We start from the raw sequence: 19,456 nt of genomic DNA on the forward strand, positions 1-19,456 counted from the left end.
ATAATATGGATGGCATTTTAGAAAGTTCAATATCAACTTTACAAAAATATAAAGAAAAAATATTTCATTTCAGAATAATTACACTAGAGGACTGAGAAAAGGATTAAAACTTTTACGATCCCCTGCTGCGAGTGTCGTTTGATCCGATTGTTGTACGTCGTATCGAGAAACGGTTCTTTTGGAAAACGAATTCGTTTGTATACCCGGAGAAAAATATTTGGTTGAGAACGAATCAATTTTCTGATGAAATTTGAACGATTCAGAAATTCTGATTAAAGATATCCATATCCCGTTTACGTTAACTAGAAATTTTGATAATTCAGACCCGAATTTTGGTAACAGTCAGAATTTCTGCATCGTCCATATTTCACTAGAAAGTTGTCTCACGAAACGAAAACATTTTTCTCCTTATAAAATTCGTGACATCGGAAATCGTTGTGTTGAAAGGACGTGACTTTGGTATGACTTCAAATTGGATTTAAATTCAGATTTGGTGACTGGCGAATATTTATTGCCAAATTCTACGATTCCTGATTTCGACTTCAGAGTGAAAAGCACATCCGCGAGTGCGGATCTCGTTTTCTTCCGCTATGTTCTCCAAGTTTCTAAGACTCTAATAATCAATTACTACGAGAGAATGTAATCGGCAATCAGTAGAGAGAACTCGGCATTTAACGTCCGTCACGCACCGTGAAGAATTTCTCCGAGTTCGCGCGGCTGCTCATCTTTTCTACGTGCCTCGACAAAGAGAAGGAGAAGAGGCTTCGTCAGCTTATCCGCCGGGGCGCCATAGCGCGAACGTGCTTAATTCGTGTCTCGTAACTCCGTTATCGCGATGCCGTTATCACGTCGACTAATTTTAGCTAAGGTGAATTTCGTCCAAGTGCCGACGGACATGGCGGTGCTGGTTGGCACGGAGACCACGCTGAAATGCGTCACCAGTAGTCGCGTGGAAAAGTGCGCGTGGACCTGGCGTCCGCTACACAGCAGCGATTCTGAGATCGTCGTCGAGGAATTCCCGAGTAACGGCGACCTCGGTCGCGACTGCTCGCTGAATCTCCCGCACGTGTACGTGGAGAAGCAAGGCCACTGGGGCTGCCAAGTGTCGATCGCGTCGCTCAACACCGTTCTGACGTCGCCGCCGGCCAAACTCACGGTTTTCGAGCAAGGTGAGTGTCCGTCCAGTGACTTACGTTCAAGATCGTCTTCTCAGTTCGTCTTCAATTGCTTCGTAATCAATGATGACAGATGCAGCAATTGCAACTAAGGTAAACGTCCCAGTGGCCGGACACGTCTCAGTATCCGACCACTTCGAAAATAAATATTTATTATTTATTTTAATAATAATGAATGGAAGTAATAATTATTATAAAAAAGAAACTCCAACAATATTTGACGAATTAGTTGGAAGAAAGATATATCCAATTTGATACTTTTGTGTTAAAATAAAAATTAATTAAATAAGTATGCACTTATGGTTTGAGCATCTATATTTATATTATTTCCCGTTAGCACATACTAATTTTCTAATTGTGGCCAAACACTGGGACAAGTATATTCGAACATTGGGCCATAACCTATTTCAACTGTCCAATCACTCGTACGTTAATGCGCTTCATTACTTGTGTGAATATTTCACTAATAACAGATATACACTGGTTTTCAAATCATTTTTCTCTATTTAAGGGAATCTTAAGTTTTCGAATAAATGCAAATATTTATATCAAAACTATTCTTAATATTATATATTATATTTTTTGTAATGACCTGCGCTTAAATATCTGGTTACTTTTCCGTCCGGACATTTCCTTCCAACCTTAGTTCCATTTTTTGCATTTATGTTAAAATATCTCACTTGAAATAAAAATATAATCTTAGTGACTTCACACACAACATTTATGTAAAGTTCACTTCGTTGACTCAAGAATAATTTTTTATTCTTCTTAATTTACAAAATGCAATGAAATATATAAGGAAATTTTCAAAAAATTTTGTCTTTCAGTCATCACATGCTTGAAGAATGTCTAAAATCTATTTAAATACTAGAGATGTGTGAACTATTCGAATTCGAATCCGAATCCCTATGATTCGAATTCAAATAATTCGAATAGGAATCAAATACATGATCGTTGGTGTGCATCAGCTACAAAACGGGCCATCTGAACCTGTATGTTTAAAAATTTAATTTGTAATTAACTTAACTTATAATTAATAACTTAATTATAAATTACTTTAATTATTTAAATATATATTTTACTTTAAGATGATATTACAATATCAATATTCCCTTTCATATTAAAATCTTCCATCATTATTTGCATGTTTAATAGTCATGTTAAATTTTTTAAAGATTTGATTCGATTTCATTTGATTCGATTCGATTTGAATTCGAATTTAAAAAATGAGACTCGACTCGATTCGATTCGACATAAAAATTCTTAATTCGCACATCTTTATTAAATACGTCTTATCTGCGTTTATGTGCATCTTATCTGCATAGTTGCCTGACATTTATTGATGTTATATAGTAGAAAATTATAGTTAACAAGAAAATAAGTTGAAGATATTGGGAATGAGCGCGAAAGCTTTGCCTAGCAAATAAAAAATGTCGTGACCGATTCAGTTTTGTGGTAAATATTTACAAATATATAGATGTGTATAATATACTATTGGATAGTAGAAAATGACATTACTTAGTCGAATGAATAAGTCGTTTTTAATAAAATTATTTAGTCCACACACACACACACACACACACACACAAAATTTTCTGTCATGGAATTCATCAAAATTTGTGTCTTACTTAATATTAGATAAGTTCTTGCCAATGTGGATAGATGGCATCCATTATACTACATACGTTAGTATGGTTTTACGAGCAAAAATGTTTTTCGTTTTTATACGTTAGCTTTTCTACACTGACATTTGTGCACGACGAGCCCATATAACCTTTCATTTCAGCATGATTGAAAATGGATCCATGTACGGAGCATATGGTTTAATTTTCAATGCACAAAACCGCATATTTTTTTGGTTACCCAATAATAATATCTTCTTCCAGACGAAGTAAAGTTCTCGGAGCTATCGCAGGACATCCAGATTTCGTCCGGCGGCAGCGTCCTGCTGCGCTGCGTGACCTCTTCGACGGTGGAGCAGTGCCGTTGGTCTCTCACCCCGGTGAACTCCAACACCACGGTGGTGGTGAAGCAGTTCCCGGCGGCCGGGAACGAGGCTCGGGACTGCAGCGTCCGTCTCAGCCACGCTCTCGCCGAGCAGGAGGGCCTGTGGACCTGTGGCGCCAGGATACGCGGCCGGCAGAACTACACAGACGCACCACCCGCGAAACTGAGCCTCCTCGAGCCAGGTATCGTCGAGTAGCTGGATCGTCGACCTGAGACGATCCAGCGCCGCTTCTCCGCCACGGTGAAGGGTGGAGCGCACGGGAAGCACCGCGTCATCGCGTCGCCGCGTTGTCGCGGTACATGGAGACCTCCCCGATTCTCTCTCCAGGTATCGTGCACGCGAGTCGAACGTGTATCGTGAGCCACACTGGTTACGTACTGTCAAGGTTCGCTTTCTACGAATACTTGGATCTGGCGGGCGATCTCTGGTAGAGGAATGCGATTTACGAGACTGCGCACCGCGATGCGATCTTTCTAAAGGCTCCGTCGCCCTGGCTCTGGCCCTCCGTCGCGAAACTCTTGGCTGATGACGGCAGAAGAAAAGGAAATCCGCGCGTAAGCTTCTTACGGCATACGTCGAGATCGAGAGATATATTTAGAGAATGACACTTGCAATCGACTGATCACATTTCTAAGATGCTCCGAGAACTTTGCTCTCGCTCCAACACAATCAGAAGATAACCGTAGAATTTACATGATACGCAAACTTTCCCTCTTAATCTATCTTTTCTTATGATTTTGGCACGTTGATTCTCCACTTATTTGTTGATTGCTTCGGCAAGAAAAAAGTTTCCGGCGTATTTTGAAAATGAGTAGTGCCCAATCGATCGCAAGTGGTATTTCACAGATATATTTTTTATTTTGACGTAATCCATAGAAATTTTGGGATTTCTCGCTTCTGACGCCGTCGTTAAAAATTGAATTAAGGTTGCGACCTTAAGATTCATGTCTCCATGCCACGGCCATATCGCATTGTAACGTCAGAGATGAGAAATGATACGCTGAAAATTCTTGTGTCATTCTTGAATAAAAAAATATTTGTATGAGAGGATATTTTTCAAATCACTTAAGCATACTTGTAAAATGCTCCGGCAACTATTCTGCTTTCTTGATGGTCAATCGACAGCCATGAAATACAGCCATGAAATAGTATAACGCGCATGCGCAATCATTCCATGTGACTAAACCTCATTTCATAGTCACTTTACGGTTGTTGATTGACTGAAAGGGAGAAGAATAATGTTCGGAGCATTTTACAAGTATACTCTAGCGATTTGAAGTATCCTTTCATACAACTATCTTTTTATCTGAAAATAGCACGCAAGGATTTTTAACGTGTGATTTTCTCGTTTCTGACATTACGATCAAAATGACGTGGGTAGAAGTACCTTAAGCTGCAACACACAGTTTTGTATCATAAAATGCATAAATGCGACTTCATATCGCAAACGCGATTTTGCATCGAGAGTCACTTTGATTTTCATCATATCCAATTTCAAGTCGCATGCGACTTTTCGCGCTTACAAGTGCAACTTCGAGCAGCGTGTGATTTTGAATCGCAGGCGCGATTGCGATAAAAAAATCCAATTGCTTATCGTATTACGTACTGGAGGAAGGACAAATCGCAGTGCTCGCGACACATCGCACTTCTCTAAAGCCTGATACGCCCGAAACGGATATTTTGTCACGTTACGCGCCCCATCGAGATCATCGATCGTTTCATCGCGCGAAATACGCGAAGGGGACCTCGCGTCATAAGGATACGCGTGCCACCGTGTGCGAGAGGACCTTGTCCTTCGGGCAGGAGTAATCTCCTTCGTGAAACTCGGCGAATTGACTGGCGACGAGCGACGTAACTCGGCAGCTTCGGAACACGAAGGCAATGCATTCTCATGTTGTTTTCCTCTTTTTCTTCTTCTTCTTCTTCTTCTTCTTCTTCTTCTCTACCTGCATATTTTCATTTTCACTTACTTTTTCCTCGGCAAATCGGTCACGATGAGAGCCGAAGTGACAGCGCGCGAAACAGCCGACGTCACAACTGCAACGGAGAATTGAGGAAAAACTATAAGTGTCGCGTGATACTCTCTCATCTGTCAGATAAGGACGTGATAAAAGCTCGACCTTTACACCGTGCACTGTCACTTCAGCTCTCCTGTCATAACCGATCACCGCCTGCAGGCCTATCAATAGCGGCTCTCGATCGTGACAATTCGCTAAGCTCTTTATTTCATTGTGTCTAAACCATTTTGCAAGCAAGTGTGTACACAGGTGTAGACCATGAATTCGCGATTATCTGCAGTCGTCTAGACCTCGGGCGAAGCCTCGCGACGTCCTGGCGAACGTCGATTGAATGACGACGAGCTCTCGTGTCGCGGAAAATCGAACGAATCTTCACGACCTCGAGATGCCTTCTGCTCGTCAGACCATATCAAGGATTTCATTTGAGAAAATAGATCGCTCTCGACTGGTTTACTTTGTAAGCGACATATCTCTGAGATGTCTCTGCCTCATCGGTATCATCATTCTCATTTGTGGAGCTGACCGACAACACGATATATAGCTGTCCCGATCGTCCCGATTGAAAGACAAGACGCGCACATTCATCGTCCCACATCTGTGTGTACTCCTCGGGTCAACAAGTCGATAAAGAATCCAAGTCGAAGTCAAGTTGAAATCGTGTAGAAAGCAACAATCGATTATTCGATATCTCAAAGATTTCGCTTAATATCTGGAAGGTCTTTCGTCTGTTCTTTTTAGCTGCGCTGCTGAACTAGTGCAATAAGTTAGAGCGAGGCAACTCTATATTTTTTCTCACTCTAACCTATTGCACCAGTTCAGCAGTGCAGCTAAAAAGAATAGAGCCATTGTGTAGATGTCGACGATATTTAGTCGTTATTCGATTTATATCATACTCAAGTCGAAGTCGATACGTTCGTATATCGATTGACAGATACTGACTAGATCATTAATAATCGATCAATCGATATATAAATACCGACTATACATCGACACGATCGTCATGCGAATTCGAGTCTTTATCAAATCGAACGATCCGAAAAATCATTGACTTCGGATATCGATTCGATCATCGACTTGTAAATCCGGGTTCGAATAGCGAGGATCCGCGATGGAAAGCCAATCGGCCAGGAGTCGCGCGCGGCGAAAGTGAAAGTACCGATCTCGCCGATCGATCGTGGATCCTCGCCCAACATCCCGAAGACTATCGTGGGTGGGATGTGTCGGATCCGCTCGTCGAGCGAGTTTCATGTCAATAGATTCGGAGGGTGGATGTGCATTGTTCCGAGAGAAAGGGCATCGAAATTTAAAAAGTGGAACAATTTCCCTAGAAAAGTCATAATACTCGAAATCCGAATCTCGAGGCAAGGTGAAACGAGAAAAGCCAGAGAAACAAGGTTACGTAACAGAATATAAAAGAAAACAGAAGACACCAAAATATTATTCACATTTCGTCTAATTTCAGTTTGCTCGAGAGTGTGACGCGAGTGAGCAGATATCAACACGTGCACCGTTTTCGAGCTGACACTTTCTCCTGAAAACAATTGCGCATTTATGAAAAATTGTTTCTCAAGATATTTTGTCTCAATATTCGAATTTATGACATCTCGCCAGGAAATTTTCAATTTTCGATATTTGGATATCTCGGGACAATGCATGTCCGCTGATTAGAGCGGTGGAAATGTCTGAGATGCTGAGTTTCGTGTTCCGTTTGAGCGTCGGGCAAGATTTTCTTTTTTATTTTTGTACATTTGTTTTCAGTCGACGAGCAGCTTCACGATGTAGACGCGTCGAAGCGCACTCCCCATCATGCTGTTAAACATTCGCCATCAACGATGTCATTCTCACTCCATCTTATTTATGTTCTTAACGGCTCGAACGATTTTGCATTTAGCGTAGCGAATAGTCGCTCTAGGTAGACAGAGCGCGAGCCGATCGCGCTAGCCTTAATAGTCGTCGTCCCTTGGCGCGAGGAAATCGTTTGGACGAAAGCTCTCAACGCATTCCGCAACGTGACGCACAGAGTTGTCCTCGAATTCGTAGGTCATAGAGAACGATTAAGAGATCGAGCGAAAGATCTTCACGTCGGATTCATAGCGACGGACGGGCAACTTATCGTTCCGAAGAATTCCGAAGTAAATCACCTGCGATGGAGTAATCGCGCGATATCGTGTCTGTATCGTCTCGCTCTATCTTAGCGGTCATCACGGATATTCTCGTTTCTTTTAGAACTCCAGCTGTCGCGCGACGACTCTTTTAATACGTACACACCTCGGACAAGTCGCGGACGATAAACAAGCCGACAACACCAGACTCGACATATTTGCTGAAACTAAAGGTTGCCTGAATCTTTTATCCAGATAGTCTAGTAATAGTGCGTAAATTGCTGGACACGTGTTGTCCCGAACAAAAAGCGTACCGAAGTTCACAAAGTACGGCAATTTCCGGCGGACACGCGTTGTCCCGGAGAGGAATGTACCGAAATTTACAAAAAGTAGGACAGTTTCCTGAAAAACCGGAATATCAAGGTCTACATATCGAGATAATCCCCCGAAATATACAATATTACAAAGCTACCGAAATATTAAAACCGTCTCATTGTACACCCGGGCGCATTATTATCTGCAAATCTCAGCGAAGAACGTAAATGGATGGATAGATATCCGCATGTACAGGATGTAACATATAGGTCAGCATGACGAGTTGCCTGCCCCTATTCGGACGATAATGCAGGGATTGCCGAAAAAGTCACTCGTTGACTTTGTCGATAATGATATTGGCAATGATCGTTATAACAGTTTATTGACCGTTTATTTAACGGGAGTCGAGCCTCGTTGAATTAAAAAAAATGTTTAAAAAAATAAAACAGAAATAAACATTACGGATTTAATTACAGAGTAATAGTTAAGGAGATAAATAATACGACATATTGTTTTATTTCACGTAATTTCTTAGTTTCTTTCTTGCGTTGAAAAGTTCGATAGGAATTGAAGATTAGAAAGAACGGTATAGAATTATTTAGAGAAGTCATATACAATGGCCGGTATTCATAGTCAGATCTTATATTTTAAGACCGTCTTAAGTTCATTAACTTAGACAGTACATTGTAGCCAATGAAATAATTTGTGTAACATCTAAAAATGAATTTAAGACGGTCTCAAATATAACTGAAGACGTTAAACAGTGGATTCACTTCATGGCCGGTATCTGCCTCAGTACCATAAAGTATCATAAAGTATATACCTCAGTACGTACTGACTTATGTCAAACCGCCCACATTCATGCCGATCTAAACCTAAGCTAACCTACTAGCCCGGCTAGCAACCGACTTAGGGAACTTAAAAATGCTCACAGTTTTTATAATAACCGATCTCGGAACTAAAAATATGAACAGGACATAATCCTACTAAAAGAAGAGGAATAAATATAAGATCCGACTATGAATATCAGTCTATATTCCATCCATGTTTCTACAAAAGGTCGCTTCTGCAAAAGTATGGATCGGCCAGAAACACAGTATAAATATTGATTGCAACTTAACCGACGACATCTATTAAGCGGTCATATTTTCGGTCTTCTATCTTAACGCCTCTTTCATCGAAAATAAGACTGGATTGTTGTCATCGATCAAAAACGTTCGAATAGGGGCAGGCAACCCGTCATACTGACCTATATGTGTTACACTCTGTACACCTGGGCGCATTAATGTCTGTACATCTCAACGAAGGACTGGAATTGATGGATAAATAATATCTATGTGTCTCCGAAGCAGTATAACTTTTTGGAATAATTATACATTTTAGGAAAATTATATTATACTCCGGTCTCGACATCACAACTTTTCGGCAAGTTGTCTTATTTTGCCATTTTCGAATTTCGAGACTTTGATTTTTCAGGACAGTGCATGTCCATACAGTTTTCAGTTTATAATTACAACACGGGTTTCGGTGTTACATCTCGGATCTTTCGGGAGATATTGTCCCAGTTTGCGAATTTCCAGATCTTGACTCTTCAGGATATTGCGCGTGGCCATCGGCGATCAATTGGCACGAGTGCGCCGCATACACGCGGGGTACGCCCCTTTCCTCGTATCTCTCTCGTGCATTATTTATTACCGAAAGCGCATAGAGCCCCTCCCTTCCTCTTGAATTTCAAACACATCACGCGCGCGCGCGGTCACGATTATCCGTTAGCGTTTGTTGTTTAGCTCGAGGCTGATCTTGGCACACGTCCGTTACGAATACTTCATTATTACTCACGACTATAGCCGTTACTACATCTAATGCTAAGTAGACAATTTTTAGAGTTAAGGCGTTTAGCGTCCAGAAAATTCATGTTCACGACGAGTAACGTTCGCTCAGCTCGTTGCTCTCGGCAACAAGCAAAGGTCACCGCGTGCGCCTGTGCGATCCTGCGATACAGGAACGGTGTCATCGCTCGATATACTTCTTGCGGACTCGCACACGCTCCTCTTTCCTCGAACCTCATACCGTTCTTTATCGCACACCTCGTGCACATCCGATGCGACGCAGCGCGAATTTCATCCGCACGTTGGAAATCAGGCTGGAGATCAGGACGGCTGTGTCCCACAAAGAATCAGGACGAGACACGAACGTGATCGAGCTCGAGCAACGACTTACTCGCGGAGCGTATGAATCTTCATGTGCCATTAAGTATCGCTAAGTCCCGCGCGTTCTCAGACGAGCGGCCCGAGTTGCTGTGTAAGCTGTTTTTGTGTCCATGAATAAATAATAGTGTGCGAAAACGTCACGGCGGCCTCCTCATTTCGATCATTCCGGATTCACTGACAACCGCACGCGCGCCAAGCTCCACTCGCACCTGGAGAAGCTTGCAGGAAACTTGGTCCTGTCATGCTCGAAAGCGTCCCCGGGCAGGTAATCGGACGGGAAATCACGATGTTGTCAAAATGACGAGAAAATGATTACCGAAACTCATTTTTTTCTTTTTTTACCATGATCCGATCACTTTCTCGTTATTTTTACAGTGATTTCATGTAATCCTATTTCCTGTTCTCCTTGGGGGGGTCCTGAACGCGTGTATGTGTTTTGCACAACGCGGTCGAATCTTGACGGTTCGTTCGAGACGTTCAAAGCGAAACGTCGCGAGCGCCGATTCTCCAAAAAAGTGTGAGACTTACGAAAGAACTCGAATAGCTGTCATCTCGATGAATTGTCTCGAGTTGTTACATCGTATTTTAAGCTCCGTTCCGTTTCCTCGTCGCAGCCATCTTGAATGATAACATCAGAAACGAAGAAATGCACGCTAAAAATTACGTCGGATTACGTGAAAGTAAAAAGTTATATCCGTAAAATTGCACGATCGATTGAACACATTTCCAAAATGCTCCGGAAACTTCTCTTTTGTCGAAGAAATCAGCAAACAGACGAAAAACCAACGTGATAAAATGATGAGAAAAGATAGGATAGGTTAAGAAGGAAAATGTTGCATATTATGTTACTTTGATCATTATTCACTGATTGTTAGAAAAAATAAAGTTCTCGGAGCATTTTGGATAGTGTGCTTAACCGACTGCAAATTCCGCGGAAAACAGTTAAATATGTTTTGAATATGGCATCATATTTGTCCTTTACATGGGCCAAGTTAAACACAAATAAAAACCAAATATTAAATTAAAAAGTAATTTAATTCAAATAAAAACCAAATATTAAATTAAAAAATAATTTAATTCAAATAAAAACCAAATATTAAATTGAAAAGTAATTTAATTCAAATAAAAACCAAATATTAAATAAAAAAGTAATTTAATTCAAATAAACCAATCAAAACCAAATATTAAGTTTAAAAGTAATTTAATTCAAATAAAAACCAAATATTAAATTTAAAAGTAATTTAATTCAAATGTCCTTCATGTGTCAATTCATGTATCCTTAATACGCATCCAAATGAAATTTAAATATGATCCTGCTATTAGATTAACTTTGTCCAAGTGCATATATAGGATGTTCCATTTTAAATGAGCCAGGCAAAAATTTCGAAAAATACTGAGAAAGATACTGAGAAATATTTCAGACAAAAGTTATTAAAATTAATAGGTAGAAAATAATGATAATAAAAAATTGGGGTTTCCATTTAAGAAAAGTAATGATCAGTGAAAATCATACAATTTTGTCTGACGTTTATTAATATCTTTCATATTTTTCGAAATTTTTGCCTGGCTCGTTTAAATTCTGTATAGATCATATTAATATTATAACATGCACCTAACCAAAACTGAGTCCAAATTTTATTTTATATTCGAAACAAATAAGATTCTAACCAACACTTAACTTGGTTTTTATTTGAGTTTAATTTGGCCCACATAAAGAACAAATATGATGCCATATTTAAAACATATTTAACTGTTTTTCGTGAGATGTCGTTGTATGGATAAATCTTTTTCTTCCGACGCAATCCCAATTTTTAGCATGGATTTCTTCACTTCTGACGTCACCGGACAAGAGTCCCACTGCGAAGGATCGAAAGCCTTAAAAGTGAATCATCCTTTATACTTTTTACGAAACGCTTCAACATTCTCGAGGCATTAATACAGAATGTCTCACGATGTCTCTTCTCGTTGAAGTGATACGCGAGTCTCTCATGAATCTGGCGCCCGCGAAGTTTCCCTCCGAAGACGACTTAACAAACACATGCGATTAACACACGCGAAATCGGCGAATGCACGCTCTAACGCGATTCTAGCACTTATCAAGTCTCACACAAAAGTCATCGATGCACAAGCGAATGGTGGTTGGTAGCCAAGGTGGTTCGCTCATCGGAAAAACTGCATAGAAGATCTAGCGGCTTTTTGGGTGAGTGGGATGATAAAAGAAGACTTTCTACGAGAGGAAGGTTTTCACCCTCGAGCTTCGAGAGTAATTCACGTCGAGAGGTTCGCGTTATATCGATTCATTTAAGAGAGAAAGAACGCACATACGTTATAATAATACTGATGATATTAATGATCATGATACATTAATTTATCATAAAGGAAGAAACGTTAGAGAATTGTATGTGGAATTACGATGTTGTTCCGACCAATTTGGAAACTCGTGTTTAGAGAAGATGAAATTTTGCTTTTGCCATAGACAAATAAACATGAATTACTTGATTTTTCCGAGTTAGCGCCACGTCTGTTGTGGATTTGTTTCCGTTTCGTCCCAGTTCCGTAAACATTCCAGTTCGCTTCTTCGGGGAGGAAGAAATAACCTGAACCATCAGATTCAGTTGCAGGTTGTTCCTCCCCCTGAAAAAATGAACTGGACCAAGCCGAAAGCCAAGTCAAGTATTTCTCTATACCGTGGAGACCTGAAATATCGGGACAAACGTAAACTAGTGTAGACCCGGCTGTAGATCCGCAAGATCACCAGATCGGGCTGCACTATACAACTCGAGGCTGCAAGGGTTGAAACCGTCGAGAAACCGGCGAGTGGATTCCGGCAATGATCGCCGACATTTCGGTCATTTTTAGAGCCGGTTACTGTCGCAGTTTGGGCCACACCTCATCAGATGGTTACTCTCGCGTGTAGAGTCGGAGTCGTATCGTCGGAGACTAAATGCCATTGGATACACGCTCCAAAAATTCATATACATCAGAACTCCAGCAAGCCCCAGCAAGCGAAGAAGATGAGGTGATGCGCGATATATTCAATAATAATAGCACATGAGAGAGAGAGAGAGAGAAAGAGAGAAATATTTAGTTGAAAGAATTTTCCGATGAATACGAACGATTCAGAAGTTCCGGCTAAAGTTGTTAAGATTCAGCCCAAATGATCAAGATTCCTGCTTGGCTTAAACGGAATTCTGGTATTCTCGATCGGGATTTCTGAATCGTTCATATTTCGTTAGAAAATTGGCTCATTTAACTGAACATGTTTTCCTCTCTGTGGATCGCATTAATTCTGAATTGCAACATGGTTACGATTGTCCCATTTGCCATTATTCAGGTCCCGTATTCGGGTCTTGGAAGAATCTGTTATACAAGAAACATTAGAGATGACTCGAAAATTATACTTATTTGTGCAAATATAAAAGTAGTAGTAGAATAGTGGAAATCAGCTTTTATTCATCTGTTCTTGTTTCTATCGCGGCGCAGGCACAACGTGCAAATGGATTACATCACGGGTGTATGTAAACTAGTCTTCAAACCGGATCACTCCGACCTGGGACAATGGACCTGCAAGTTCACCGTCACTAATGAGAACGCCGAAATAGAGATAGGAAATGCATCGCTCGTTCTGCTAAATACCTTGGCAGGTTCGCTGCAAAAGCTTCGTTAGAGCTTACTTATCCTTGCGCGTCGCCAGTGTTGTGCCAGAACGATTTTTGAAAAAGTTAGCCAGATAAGATAAGAGGAGATATGTAAATTCTTCTCAGCGCTTTGTCCTGATTACGGACGAATCCCAATGCAATCTCAAGTCCTATCTTAACGCAAGTGTCTAATGACACAAAAACAAATATTTAAACATTTGCAGCAACGTAGACTGAATTATCTTAAGTAATTTAAAAAGATAGTAAAGATAATATTCTCAACTTGATATGCAGATAAAAGATAATACATACATATTTATATTATCTAGATAAAAATAATTTGGTGTTAGAACTTTATCTATATGATCATCTAAATCTAAATGATCATCTGTATAATTTTATCTAGATTTATCTAGATAACAGCAAACACTGCGTATCGCGATCTTTACGGTTGACGGTGATTGTAATCGAACATCCCTTATATCGTACAGATAAGAAACTAGGATGGATCGTGGGTGCTCTAACGGCCATGATCCTGTTCCTGATGATAATAGTCGTGGTGCTGGTGGTGTGCAAGACACGTATCTTCATCCGCAAGACACCGGAGATCCTGGAAACCTTACCATCCAATGAAAGGGAGCGGAGTGCGAGATGCTGCAACGACAGATACAACGAGAATTCGGGCAAGATCAATTTTGGATTTTCGGCTGCAGAGAGCAGTCGCACGTCGAATATCGACAGCGTCCTGTCGAACCGGAGTCCGCGCATCTACAATCGTGCAGAGAGAATCCATGAAACGTCCAAGATATACGAGAACGTTGGATTGTAATATGCCGATCTCGCCGATACGAGACGTTTTTTCATTCGCATCACAGGAAATGATAAATAAAAAAAAAAGTTGTTCTGAAAGAAGAAAATAAAAGAAAGAAAAAGTGTACTTTCTTCGTTCTTATGAACATTATGAGCGAACGTCAGTACTTCATGCAACTCTCCCAAGAGAACTTCCTTCCAGAGTAAATTTTGTATAAATGTAATATCACATAATTAGTATATAATAGATATATGTATATTGTGTGTTTTTTGCAGTTTTCTATAGTTTTAATTTTATGTATGTTAATATGTAAGAAGATACAATAGATTTATATAATTTATATAAAGATCAAGGATTCTATTTTCACATGACAAATTATTATCTATTTACAATAAATGTATACACAAAAGATATCTGAAGCTTATTATTTAAGAGCATCCAGTTGAGTCTGAATCTTTTCTAAATTATAATAGAGACTTGTTAGTTGTTTCTTATCAAATTCCACAGTTAACATAGACGTCTTATCACCAGTAAGACCTAGTTGAAGTAATGCCACAGGTCGTGCATCTTTGGAAATTGTAGAGGATGACGATTGAACATTCAAACACCAGTTGATGTCTTTTACCTTGAAATAAATGAGGAATACAGCTAATTCCTTATTAATTTGCCACTAATGACACAAATAAACCATAGTGATCAAGCTACAATGAAATATTTTTGTAACTATATAATCATATGTTAAGAATACCTGTGTGGGAAAAATGGATTGTTGCCTCTGATTCTCCACAATGCCTTTTCCATGGGTAATCCATGCATTTGTAAAGATTGATATTTTCTCATCGTCTACCTTAAAATTATCTTTCATAACTGCTTCCATGATAGATGGTTTGACAATATTACATGCAGCTTGTGTATAAATTGATGTTACGGTATCCAATAGAAGAGTTAGCTCATCTTTCGTCAGATCTAAAGAAATCAATAATTTCTCTTCCTCTTCCTCATTGAACACTTTCGTATTGTTGCTAGTTTGCAGGCTTTGGCATATACGGTTGACCAGAAGCCGGAATTTGCTATTATCCATACGGCTCACTACCTTTAAACCTTGCTCTAATCTAGAGAAACACAATATTTAAAGAATAATGATTATTATGGGAAAGAGTATTGTATAAATGTATTTACGCGCATTGACAATAGATGCAATATCAAAATACACCTACTTTGGAGTTATACTGATCCAAGCAGCCATCATAACTAACGATATTAATTCTCCAGTTATTTATATACTGCTTCTTTATAGTACTTTATTCTTGTCATAGTATTAATTTAGATTTATCAATAAATGTTGAAAGACTACCGCACACTGTTCGCATTGACGTTATGAATCCCTGTCAGAGGTTATGTTCTTTTGCGTCCATTAGGGATGTTCCGATCCGAATCGATATTTAAAAATATCGATACGTCAGCCATTTGATATTCGATACTTTGTATCGATATTTTAAATTACAATACCTTAACGTATCGTTTAAAAATTTAAATATCAATTGATTCGATACGAACCAAAACATAGTTTGACTGCGTTCAACAGAGAAAACTGCTTTGTTAAGGCTATGGCACATAAAAAAACGAGCAGTGAAACGTGAGCAATAAGTAAATTGACCAACCACAATCGACGATTCTCCTTACGGTCGGAGAATAATTGATCGTGATTAGCTAATTTCCTTACTGTTTAAATTTTACTGTTTATGTTTTTTTATGTACCATAGCCCTAACTGAGGTTTTATCAAAATCTTGCAAGAGAAATAGAGACATATTTTCAATCTCTTTCTTTGTCTATCTCTTCTGAACCTAAGATAACCCTATTGTGATTGCGTACTGTATATGATTTGATGAAACACGAAAGGACTAATCAAAACTGACTCTCTTATGTCCAGTATCTGATTGAAAGGTCCTAGCAGAGAGGAACGTGAGAGCGGCCAACACGGTGTTTTCGACGACACCGACTTTCCGCACTGGGAAAGGACGTCATCTGCATTCATTTTGAGAGGGGAACTACGATGCTACATCCGATTTCAGATTCCGGCGGTAAAACCTGTATGTGGTGGCAGTCCGTGCTACATCCATTTTTAGGCGGTTTATGTCCGTGCTACAACGGTACCGAAAGTAGATTGGGTTAAGACAAATATAAAAGTCCCATATCATTTTGCGAGATTCGTAATAATTATCGAGTTATTAATGACAGAAATCTGAGGAGTAAAAGCGCGCCGACATAGATGATTCGAAAAGCGTTGCAGCTGCTCGGGGCAGCGATCATAAATCTTTTCCCTAGCGTGAACTAATAAAAAGTGAAAGACTTCTGTGAATCAGTGAAAAATGAAAAATTTTATATGAATTTGTGAAAATCGAAACATTTCACACGACAATTGAGTCGTTCAACATGGCAGTTGCGCGTTCTGGATAATTCAATGAATACCAAAGAAATCAAAATGATCAAAATAATAATGTCCGTGTAGTCCGAAGGATATTACGTGACACGCAAAATCCGTTTGATATAATATCCAAAGAAAATGTTTCAAAATATGTATGTACAGGTAATATAAACCTTATGCACCGACGAGATATACTACAAAGACTGATGGCCTTATGGGCCCTGATGGGATTTAGCGTACCAGAGAAATTTTCGTGGTCAGGCAGCCGGGCGAAAGAGACCGTCTCGCATTTAGCGCAGTAAAATTTAATAGGAACTAAAACTTTTCAATCCTTTTCTTTGGATCAAAAAGATTCAGAATTCAGACATATTCAAAATGTCAATACTTTTTAATACGTTTCAACTCGACATTTTATACAGGGAAGCAGGACGAAGGGAATGGGATGCGGGCAACGATACATCATGCGTCTCCAGACGCGTCAAATCGTTTATTATAGAGGAAACTTTGATACGGCAACATGTATTCGAATATTTAATCGTTCCATGGACCACTTATATATAATAAAAAAAAAATAAAAATTAACGCGGATAAATAAAAGATTCGTATCTATTTTTCCTTTTCTTATAAAGCAATGAAAGAGTAAATCAGTATCGAAAATCGAATACCGATTAATACCATAAATCAGTGTCAGAAAATTGTCCAATGACAATTTGTTCTCATTTTTCAAGATAGTAACCGCTATAATTTACACAACAAATTAACTCGGTTAAACGAACGAATCGTACCAATTTTTCTTCTCTTATAAAGAAATGAGAGAATAAATAAGTACCGAAAATCGAAGGCCGATCAATACCTAATTTATTCATCAAATTAACGCGGATTAATGGACGATTCGTATTAATTTTCTGTTTTCTTATAGAGAAATGAAAGACTAAATCAGTACCGAAAATCGAATACCGATTAATACCATAAAGCAGTGTCAAAAAATTGCACACGTGCAATGACAATTTGTTCCCATTTTTCAAGATAGTTACAGCTGTAATTTACACAACAAATTAACTCAGATAAACGAACGATTCGTATCAATTTTTCTCTTCTTATAGAGAAATGAAAGAGTAAATCAGTACCGAAATCGAAGATCGATCAATATCTAACTTATTCATCAAATTAACTCGGATAAACGAACGATTCGTATCAATTTTTCTCTTCTTATAGGAAAATGAAAGAGTAAATCAGTACCGAAAATCGAATATCGATCAATACCGTAAATCAATGTCACGAAAATTGTCCAAGTGCAATGACAAGTTGTTTTCATCTTGCAGGTATTTACCCCACTAATTTACTCAACAAATTAAGTCGGATAAAAGAATGTATCAATTGTTCGTATCAATTTTTAATCTCTTATAAAGAAATTAGGGAATCAGTCAGTACCGAAAATTGAAGACCGATCAATATTTAATTTATTTATGAAATTAACGTGGATAAATGAACGATTCGTATGATTTTTTTCTTTTCTTATAGCGAAATGAAAGAGTAAATCAGTACCGAAAATCGAATATCGATCAATACCGTAAATCAGTGTCAGAAAATTGTCCAAGTACAATGACAATTTGTTTTCATTTTTCAGGTATTTATCCCTCTAATTTACTCAACAAATTAACTCGAATAAACGAATGATTCGTATCAATTTTTCTTGTCTTATAAAGAAATGAGAGAATAAATCAGTACCGAAAATTGAACCGATCAATATTTAATTTATTCATCAAAATAGCGCGGATAAATGAACGATTCGTATGAATTTTTTTTTGTAGAAAAATGAAAGAATAAATCAGTATCGAAAATCGAATACCGATTAATACCATAAATCAGTGTCAAAAAATTGTCCAAGTGCAATGACAATTTGTTCTCATTTTTCAGGTACTTACCCCTCTAATTTTATTCAACAAATTAACTTGGATAAACGAAAGATCGTATTAATTTTTTTGTCTTTTAAGAAAATCAGAAAATAAATCAGTACCGGAAACCGAATATCGATTAATACTATAAATCAGTGTCAGAAAATTGTCCAAGTGCAATGACAATTTGTTCTCATTTTTCAGGTACTTACCACTCTAATTTACTCAACAAATTAATTCGGTTAAACGAACGATCCGTACCAATTTTTCTTTTCTTATAAAGAAATGGCAGAATAAATCAGTATCGAAAACCGCAGACCGATCAATACCTAATTTTTTCACCAAATTAACGCGGATAAATGAACAATTCGTATTAACTTTCTGTTTTCTTATAGAGAAATGAAGGAGCAAATCAGTACCGAAAATCGAATATCGATTAACACCATAAATCAGTGTCAAAAATTGTCCACGTGCAATGACAATTTGTTCTCATTTTTCAGGTACTTACCCCTCTAATCTTATTCGACAAATTAACTCGGATAAACGGACGATTCGTATCAACTTTTTTGTCTTATAAAAAAATGAGAAGATAAATCAATACCGAAAACCGAACACTGATCAATACCATAAATCAATGTCAAAAAAATTGTCCAAGTGCAATGACAAGTTGTTTTCATCTTGCAGGTACTTACCCCATTAATTTACTCAACAAATTAAGTCGGATAAAAAAACGATTCGTATCAATTTTTATTCTGTTATAAAGAAATTAAAGAATCAGTCAGTACCGAAAATTGAAGACCGATCAATATTTAATTTATTCATTAAATTAACGCGAATAAAGGAATGATTCATATAAAT

At 38.5% G+C, this 19,456-nt stretch overlaps 2 protein-coding genes across 3 annotated transcripts in view; one reads left to right on the forward strand and one right to left on the reverse strand.

Moving 5' to 3' along the window:
* LOC105192432 (uncharacterized) overlaps window positions 1-14,546 on the forward strand; it is a 40,112-nt gene extending 25,566 nt beyond the window's left edge. For both annotated transcript variants that reach the window (XM_025300728.1, XM_011156572.3), the window contains 5 exons: window positions 864-1,169; window positions 3,062-3,364; window positions 12,688-12,847; window positions 13,312-13,472; window positions 13,958-14,546. In XM_025300728.1, the coding sequence (XP_025156513.1) occupies window positions 864-1,169; window positions 3,062-3,364; window positions 12,688-12,847; window positions 13,312-13,472; window positions 13,958-14,295 (1,268 nt within the window). In that variant the 3' untranslated portion in view covers window positions 14,296-14,546. The remainder of the gene's footprint in view (window positions 1-863; window positions 1,170-3,061; window positions 3,365-12,687; window positions 12,848-13,311; window positions 13,473-13,957) is intronic.
* Window positions 14,547-14,600: 54 nt separating this feature from the next.
* Vlet (COMM domain containing 10 protein valette) lies at window positions 14,601-15,713 on the reverse strand. Its single transcript, XM_011156571.3, has 3 exons — window positions 15,495-15,713; window positions 15,026-15,389; window positions 14,601-14,902 (listed from the first exon to the last, which is right to left on the reverse strand). The coding sequence occupies exons 1-3, from the start codon at window positions 15,524-15,526 to the stop codon at window positions 14,702-14,704; spliced, it is 597 nt and encodes a 198-aa protein (XP_011154873.1). The 5' UTR covers window positions 15,527-15,713; the 3' UTR covers window positions 14,601-14,701.
* Window positions 15,714-19,456: the final 3,743 nt, after the last annotated feature.

This window comes from Harpegnathos saltator, unplaced genomic scaffold, assembly GCF_003227715.2.
Source record: "Harpegnathos saltator strain DR-91 unplaced genomic scaffold, Hsal_v8.6 scaffold381, whole genome shotgun sequence".
NCBI classification, from domain to species: Eukaryota; Metazoa; Arthropoda; class Insecta; order Hymenoptera; family Formicidae; genus Harpegnathos; species Harpegnathos saltator.

Coding starts and splice junctions, on each gene's coding strand:
- Vlet (XM_011156571.3), bottom strand. CDS start 15,526: ATGATGGCTGCTTGGATCAGTATAACTCCAAA. Junction 15,390..15,494: donor TGGATCAGTATAACTCCAAA/GTAGGTGTATTT, acceptor GTGTTTCTCTAG/ATTAGAGCAAGGTTTAAAGG. Junction 14,903..15,025: donor AATCCATTTTTCCCACACAG/GTATTCTTAACA, acceptor ATTTATTTCAAG/GTAAAAGACATCAACTGGTG.